The 9136-nt window shown below is 43.5% G+C and overlaps 1 protein-coding gene across 2 annotated transcripts in view; it reads right to left on the reverse strand.

Moving 5' to 3' along the window:
* NSUN6 (NOP2/Sun RNA methyltransferase 6) overlaps positions 1-8813 on the reverse strand; it is a 46242-nt gene extending 37429 nt beyond the window's left edge. The window contains exons 1-2 of one of the 2 annotated variants that reach the window (XM_004716013.2): positions 8586-8813; positions 5059-5214 (exon numbers count right to left, since the gene is read on the reverse strand). In XM_004716013.2, coding sequence (XP_004716070.1) covers positions 5059-5214; positions 8586-8660 — 231 coding nt within the window. In that variant the 5' untranslated portion in view covers positions 8661-8813. The other variant, XM_045285593.1, reaches the window with a different exon arrangement.
* Positions 8814-9136: the final 323 nt, after the last annotated feature.

Consider the following 9136-nt stretch of genomic DNA (forward strand, 5'->3'; position numbering starts at 1 on the left):
AAGATATGACAAAATAATAATTTCTAAATTATCAAGGGCTCATGAGGGAGTGGAGAGGGAGGGGAAAAAATGAGGAGCTGATGCCAGGGGCTTAGGTAGAGAGCAAATGTTTTGAGAATAATGAGAGGGCAGAGAGTCAAGGTTTTCCGATTGCTCAGCTATCAGACTGGACAGAGGTGCCAGGCCAGTGGAGTGCCAGTCACTTCACAGGCTGATGAGAGCCGGCTGTGTGTGCTTTGCTCTAAACTCACGGTCATGGTGGTACCCTGAAATCAGCCACAGTGGGAGAATTTACACCATGGAATTCACTTCACACACACACGGGGCTGCTTCTCCTCCCCAAGTGGCTGGGAAATACGCACCAGCATACAGTAGTGGAGGCAGAAGATGCCCGGGCACGCCACACAGAGGAAGAGAATGAAGGGCAGCTGTAGCCCCGGGGCTACTATGGGTTAAATGTTAGGCAGTTAACCAGGACGTTCAAACCCACCTACCACTCCACAAGAGACACGTGACCCTGTCCGCTCCAATAGAGATTTACTGTATCAGAAAGCCTACATACGGTTGCTCTGAGTCAGAATGAACGCGATAGCAGTGCCTTTGGTTTTGGAGGGTTGGATCCAATGGATAAAAGTCCCTAGGTCTGCATTTGATTATTATCCTAAAGTCTGGTATTCAAATCCACCCAGAAAAGGGGCTAGCTGCCTTAATATAAATCACAGCCAAAAAAGTCCCAGAGAGCAGCTCTATTCTCTATGGCCTTGAGTCACCCTAAGTCAGAACGAACGTACCTGCGACAGGCAGTACAAGCACAAGACGCACGTGCGGTGCACAGCGTAATGGGAACTGTGTTCCCCATCAGAGAACCACAGAGAAATCATATAGAAAGGGCTCTGCCAGGTAGGCAAGGGATTACCTGTCAGCTCATGAATTTTCATCTCATTCATGTTCTCAAAAGCCAACTTGATATTGACAGAACTGCTTCTAAGGAGAGCCTGACAAGCACTCCAAAGACATGACTCGGATTCAGTTAAACCAAGGAGTGAAAGGATGCCAATGATAATTTTCCTGAACGTGCGATACAGTGGTCGCAAAGGCTGAGATATACAAATACAAAAATAAAAAACAAAGCACACAGTGCCATCGAGTGGATGACGACTCACAGCGATCCCAGGGGACAAGGCAGAACTGCCCTGGGAAGTTCTTGAGACGGTAACTGTCTGTGGGAGTAGAGAGCCCCACCGTTCTCCAGCAGAGTGGCTGGTGGTTTCGAACTTCAGAACTTGCGGATCACTGACCCATGTGTAACCACTACACCACCGGGGCTTCTCTGGGAAAGAAAGATGGAGGGAGAGAGATACCTGAGAGAATACTGCATCAGTTGTACAGTACAGATGTGGTTGAGAGAGTTGACCTAATTTCTATCTAAATGCAAAGGCCAATTATAACTTATGTATCTGGTATTTAATTATCGAATATACCATTTGTATATCTGGTAGCTTTAAAATCACAATGTTTGCCTCTTCATTGGGTCAGCTATATCAACCACAGTTACTTATTATAAAAGACTGAATAACTATTATACAACAGATGGAATAGGTATGTTATCAGTTTTCCTCCAACTTTCTTTCTTTGGAGGTAAATCTTAGTGAAATGGTATGAAATCATAAACGAAAAGATAGTGAAGGTAAAGAAAATTTAAACAAGAAAAATAGAATATTATTTTTCTATTTGGAACTTCTAAAATCCCATTCCATAATGCTCTTTCATGTTTAGGAGTGCTGTGCCCAAACTATTTCAATGGATGAGCAAAAAAATTTTTTGTATTGTTTTATATTAAAAACATATCAATTTTTCAGTAAATGGTGCTAATGCAACTAGACATCTGTATGCAAAAGAATGAAGTTGGATGCAAACTCACATCATATAAATAAATTAACTCAGTGGACCAAAACCCTAATATAAGAACTAAAGCCATAAGACTCCTGGAAGCAAACAGCGGAGTAAATCTTCAGGACCTCATATTTGGCAAGGAATTCTTTTAGATGACACCAAAAGCTCAAGCAACACAAGAAAAAATAATAAAACTGGTCTTTATCAAAATAAAAAAGAACAAAAAACTTTGGTGCATCAAAGACATTATCAAGAAGGTGAACAGACAATCCAAAGAATTTGGAGACCACAATGCGATACCCTTTCACTCTCATTAGGATGTCTAAAAACCAACAAACTCCGGAAGATAATACATGTTGGTGAGGGGGTGGGGACATTGGAGCCCCTTTCCCTTGCTGATGGGACTGCAAAATGGTATGGTCATTGTGAAGGCAGTAGGGTTCCTTCCTCCAAAAACTAGATCCAGACTGACTGTGCAACCCAGCAATTCCAAGACTGGAAAGCAGAGGCTCTTTGGAAAAGCGACTTGTGCACCAATGTTCCCTGAAGCACAATGCACGCCATCCGAACGGTGGCAACTCCTAAATGCCCATCACAGAATGGATAAACAGAACGCAATACATACACACCATGGAAGATCAACCCGCAGAAGAAATGAAACGACGGTTACTAGGAAGAAGAGGGAGGCACATATTCGGAAGTGTAATAATTGAAAAAAAGTTTCACATCCAGAATATAAAGAACTCCTGGGTTCAACAACAGCAACAAAACCCAAAGAACCCAAATTTTTAAAAGAATGTGTAAAGGACTCAATGAGGAGGGTTAACAGTGTCCAGCAAACCACAAGGAGGACAACTGCACAGCCAATGATTGTACTTGTTAAGTTATACACCTGTAAAAAGTTGTGCGGCAGATGTATTTGCAATAGAAAACAAGAGTAGCTGCTTTGCTGTATAATTAAAACCAAAAATCTCATTGGCGTTGGCTCCTTGGTTTGGAGGTTTCAGATCGCAGTTTCCAGGCACAGCTCAGTTAACTGACCTAATCGCGTATTTCATGCTGCTGTTCCACGCCCTCTTTCGCCCTCTTTCGTTGCTTCATGTCAGGAGTCTGAAAAGTTTGCAGGTAGCCATGTAAGCCATGACAACCGATCTCTTTTCGCCAGCATCAGCAGACAAGGTAAGCGAGTCAGGAATGGGGAGTATGCGGCTAATTCCCTCCAAGAACTACACCCCTGTCAGGGGCATTTGTATGGGATAAAAGGAGCGCTGGGGGCATCGTGGGGTCAGCACTGGGTCTGTTGGGAGAAAGATGGGGCTGTCTGCTCCCATACGATTCACCTATGAGTTAGAATGAACTCCTCGTACGAAGTTTCTTTTGGACGTGGGATGAAAATGACAACAGTTACTCAACAAAGATTAGATAAGAACCTTAGGGGACAATGAATTTATAGCAACGGTGAGGGACAACTCAGAACAGGAAGGTGAGCATGACTACACAAAATGAAACCATAGTCAGCGTAAGTGAGTTATACATGTAGAAACCACTGATTTGGGACACTTTCCTGCGTACACTCTCAACCAAAACAAATTTTTTTTTAATGTTTGAAACTGAAAAAATACTTATTCATAAATCATCAAGGGTTCGTGAGGGAGGGAGGATGGGAGAGGGAGGGGAAAAATGAGGAGCTGCTACTAAGGGCTCGAGTAGAAAGCAAATGTTTTGAGAATGATGATGGCAACAAATGTACACATGTGCTTGACACAATGGATGGATGGATGTGATAAGAGTTGTACGAGCCCCCAATCAAATGATTTAAATAAATAAATAAAGCGCGGATGGATGGGGGAGTGACTTAAGCATTGGGCTCAGTGAATTAAGCTGCTCCCCAGCTTAATTAAAGATAGTAAGGGACATCTAAGCTACTGTATATGCTCAAGTATAAGCCGACCCAAATATCAACCTAGGCACCTAATTTTACCACAAAACTGCATTAAAAATGTGCGAAAAAACTCGGCTTATACATGAGCACATACAGTACTTTGGTCAATTAAAAATATAATCCTCTATGTATTCACAGGTCCCTTGCTAGCCTTACGTTTATGTCAGCTCTTAGCATTCGGTACCCCTGATCATTATATGCTACTTACTACAAAATCAGACTTGTAGGGTTGGCTTGGGTCGCTGCCCAAGCATTCGCACAGTAAAGCAACTAGAGTTCAAGGGGGATTATGGCTTTCCCACTCATTAAAACTGAATGAAGGGAGCGCCCTGTCAAAGACAGACAACAGGGAGCCTGGGTAAAACTAGGCAGTCCTTAGAGTTCTGGTTCACACAGGTTTCATTCACGGTCTATCATTGACAAAGCATTACAGGAAGGAACCCAATACAGATTAGTGAGCACCTATATACGTTAGAGAGCATGACGCTGGATTGAATTGTGGCCACCAACAATAGGTGCTGTAAATCCTAACCCTCTCTCTGTGGAGGGAGGACCTGGATGGTTAAGGCCATCAGAACCCACCTAGAAGACAGGCGTCATGATCTCCTTCCAAAAGACCCTAGCCTTAAGACCCCAATAAAGCATACCGGGCTCTGCCTACCGGGCTGACCACCAGTCAGAATCTATTTATAATAACTAACAACATACCCACAGGATGTAATTCCATTTGAGAATAGGGTTGGGTATTTTTTTGGTTACTTGATCAACAGGCTGTATCAGAGTATCATGCCTTAAGTCAATCACTTTTGAGACTGAATGTATATTAGAATAAAAGAAGCGTGAATGGGCAAAGACTGATGCCACTTGTCCATCACCAAGAAAGGTATGAAGTCCTGAGACAGGATTTGCCCTTTTTTTGGGTAATCGTTTTATTAGGGGCTCATACAACTCTGATGACAATCCATACATATATCAGTTGTGTAAAGCGCATTTGTACATTCATTGCCCTCATCATTCTCAAGGGTTTGCCCTTAGAACCGACAGAGCCTTCCTCAAAGCCCATACTGGATTTCTAGTCTCTTAAATTATGAGAAAAGAAATTTCTGTGCACTATAGGCATCCATTTGTGGTAATTCTATTATATCAGCATTAAGCAGCTATACAAACCAAGCCAAGCACCTCATGAACGTCATATGTACATGGCGTAAAAATCTCACACTAACCTTCTGAAGCTCTTCCAGTAATAGGCTTTGCACCTGCGGGACTGAAGCTAGATGAGTGTTCACTCTGACAGTGGTAAAAGATGGGGGGTGAGACAGGTGGTTTAACAGAGTCTCCAACTTTCTCTCAGCTGCTTCTTTGCCAGAAGACGTTACAACCTGAAAAGAACAAGTTAATGTTTTAATTTCACTGTATGAATTAATTAGGCAGATTGTATGTTTAACTTCACTGAATAAAACATCCATCTTTCAGCATTTCTTCAATTCCATTTTACTTTCCTAGGTTTTGGCGGCATTAAAAGAAAAAGAATGGTAATAAACCCCAAACAAACTCACTTCCCTGAAGTTGATTCCAACTAGTGACCCTATGTGACAGACATGAGCTGAAGCTACTTTTACGGGAGCAGAAAGCCTCATCTTTGTCTCATGGAGAGGCTCAAGGATTTGAACTGCTGATCTTGCAGTTACCAGCCCAACATGTAACCTACTACTACACCACCATGACTCCCCCTTGAATGGCAACTTGGTTAAACTGCCCTAGCAAAATGCCTGACATAGGAGCTTAGAAAAACAATACCTCAACTTCAAAACCTAATTAACGTTTTGAATCTCTTATACTCCTGTAAATTTATTCTACATACTGATAATGCATTATTTACCAGTATATCATTTCTGTAAAGCTATATTTACTAACATGTATCAAGGAGGAAACTTGCTAACAAGCTTTTAAAGCACACATGAAGAATAAGTAACATTGATACTCATCCAAAGATCGCCCTCGAGCAGTGGTTCTCAACCTTCCTAATGCCATGACCATTTAACACACTTCTGCATGTGGTGGTGACCCCCAACCATAAAATTATTTGCGTTGCTACTTCATAACTGTCATTTTGCTACTGTTATGAATCAGGCAACCCCTGTGAAAGGGTCATTTGACCCCCCAAAGGGGTCGCAATCCACAGGTTGAGAACCTCTGCCCTAGAGCGTGAGTTTTTGAATTGTATTGTTAAATGTAACCAAGTAGCGTTCAAAATCATGATAGGTAACAGAGGTATCTGTCAAAAATAAAGATATAAGACTCATGCAGCCAAGTACTCTAGTAATTCAGCTTTGCAAGACACGTCTCTTCTCACTTGTCATCTCATCATACCCTGCCTCCCAGAAACGTCATCAGCCACCTGCCAGACTCCTAATCCACTAGTCTATGAGGAAGAACACTTTCTCAGAGGGTAGTTTGCTTTTCTTACAACTATTCCTTTTCCTTTGATAACTTTCACCAAGGGATGATAGAGGTTGTTATTGTTGTTAGGTGCAATTGAGTGGGTTCTGACCCATAGCAACTCTATAAGCAAAACACGGCACGGCTCTGTGACATCCTCACAATTGTTCCTCTACCTGAGCCCACTGATGCAGTCAGTGTCAACCCATCTCATCAAGGGCCTTCCCCTCCTTTGCCGCCCTTCCATTTTACCAAGCATGATGCCCTTCTCCAGGCCTGGTCTTTCCCGACATGTCCAAAGTACGTAAGAGTAAGAAGTTACACCATCCTTGCCTTGAGGGAGCACTCTGGCCATACTTCTTCCAACACAGATCCTTTTAGCAGTCCATGGTACTTTCAATATTCTTCTCCAGCACAATTCAAACTCATCAATTCTTCTTCAGCCTTCCATATTTAATGACCAGTTTTCACATGCATAAGAGGCAACGGAGAACCTCATGCTTGAGTCAGGCCCACCTTAGTCCTCAAAGTAGCATCTCTGCTTTTCGGCACTTTAAAGAGGTCTATGCAGCAGATTTACCTCATGCAGCACATCTGCTGCTTTCATGAGCACTGATTGTGGATCGAAGCAAGACAAAATCCTTAACAACTTCAACCTTTTCTCCATATATCATGACGTTACTTATTGGACCACTTGTAAGAATTGTGACCCACTGGATTGCTCAAATTATAGAACAGCATTATTGATGCTAGAGGTGGTGTCATTAAAATATAGTTAACTTTCATGAGGGAGGGAAAAGCGGGGAGGGAGGGGAAAAATGAGGAGCTGATGCCAGGGGCTTAAGTGGAGGGCATATGTTTTGAGAATGATGAGGGTAATGAATGTACAAATGTGCTTTACACAATTGATGTATGCATGGATTGTGGTAAGAGTTGTATGAGCCCCTAATAAAATGATTAATATATATATGTAACTCTTTAAATCCATCCTCACTTTTTGAATTTGCTGAACATCCCATTGCTCTTTATATAGTATTAATAGTCTAAGTCTTTTAAAACCAGGAGATGTTATTTTCTTTTTTGCACAATTTTAAGTCTTGGATATATTTAGACTGCATAATCTTTGGCAACAAACCATAAAAGTCAAATCTAGAGGTCATAGCTTCAGTAATATCTTCAAAAATAAAATGTTTAAGTAGTTGTACTTTAATAGAAAGTCAAAAGTGGAAGGGCGGGGCACTTAGTGGCTTAAAAGCAGCACAGTCAAGTGGAAATAGCACAGGCCTTGCAGTGGAAGAGAATCAACATTTACTGAAGCCTTCGATACTGGGCACTGGCAGTAGCAAACAGAATAGGCATTGGCAAGGATTTACTATGAGCTAGGAACCACTCCAAGGAGCCTGGGTAGCACAGGGAGTTATGAATTGGGCTGCTAACCACAAGATCTGCAATTCAAATCCACCAGCCACACTGAGAAAGATAAGGTTGCCTGCTCTTGGGATCAAATCAATGGCAGCAAGTTGGTTTGGTTTAAGTTGCTCCCGTCAAGCCTCATAAGTTGCTGAGAGTCAAAACCGACTGGATGGTAGTGGATGAGGAATCAGGGCTTTTAGGTCTGTGTAGCAGCCCTAAGACAACTTTCTAAGAAAGGTCAAGTATAGTTTCCCATTCTCTTTTTCACAGAACAGGAAACAAGTCGGAAGGAAGAACCAACCCTTTGCCCAAAGATTGAGAAGATCTAAGATAAGGTCTGCAAATCACCAGTTACAGGGGTGGCATTTAAGCAGCATTCCATGATAGTATCCTTTCACATGAGGGCCAGAGCAGGCGTCAGAGTACCCTGAATCTCCTTTATTCAAGTTGAGTTCTAATGGGCATGGAACTTTCTTGTCTTTGCAAAGTTTTGTGCCTTGTCCATTGCCAAGGTTTTCCCTCCTTTCTCGTTCCTCAGTTTTAAACGTTATACCTCATTCACCTTTTATCTCAGAAAGCATGAATTAAATACCTGTAGAAAGATAATGAGTCCTGGGTGGTGCATATGGTTAAGGATGGAACACCAACCTCAAGGTTCCGTCCCACCCACAAGTACCTGGAATTGGCCCCAAACTGCACGAAAAAGTTCATGGCCTCCGGTAGACGCCAACAACCCTACTGGGCTTCCGAAGCTGTACATCTTTCAGGAAGCTGATGATGCCACCTCTTCCTCTTACACAAGAAGTAGTGTTCTTTACATTCTGACAGACTAGGAGGAGGGCATGAAGGCTGGTCAAAGGACCAGGTTTCCTTTCAACAGCTGTATTACCTGACCTACCTCCTTATTCATAAAGCCCTCTTTGAGATAGTTTTCCACCTCAGGTCTCAGAGAGATTTTAGGAAAAACAGACATTTTCCTAGTGTTTACGTTTCTTCTAGGACAAGCGCTGGACGTGTGTCCTTCCCAACCGCAGCGTGCAGGGTCTTGGGAACTGAGCGGCCCCTAGAGATGCGCGGGCCACGTGGACTCAAGCCAGGCAACACGGAACGCGAAGCCGGCGTGCACCCTTTCCGGAGCTCCGCCCGCGAACAAGCCGCTCCCTCGCCGGCAACACACCGCTCCCGCGTGCCCGTTCAGCGACGCTCCCGGAAGTCCCGGTGAGGCCACGCTGCTCGCGTTGCAAGAAGAACCGCACGAACAGGCGTTCGCAGGGGATCCGCTGCAAACCGGGCGTACACTGGATACCGAGCTGGCCCCGATCTCGCGGAAACTCCGTCCCGAACTTGCAGGTGCGCGCTCTCCGTTTTACTGCGGAGATCCGCTTCCTGGCTGCGTCACTTCCGGTAGCGGCTCATTTCCCGCCCCTTCCGGAATCCCCCCCCCCCGTA

Source organism: Echinops telfairi, unplaced genomic scaffold (assembly GCF_000313985.2).
Source record: "Echinops telfairi isolate 266 unplaced genomic scaffold, ASM31398v2 ScPeMD7_7473;HRSCAF=8511, whole genome shotgun sequence".
NCBI lineage: Eukaryota > Metazoa > Chordata > Mammalia > Afrosoricida > Tenrecidae > Echinops > Echinops telfairi.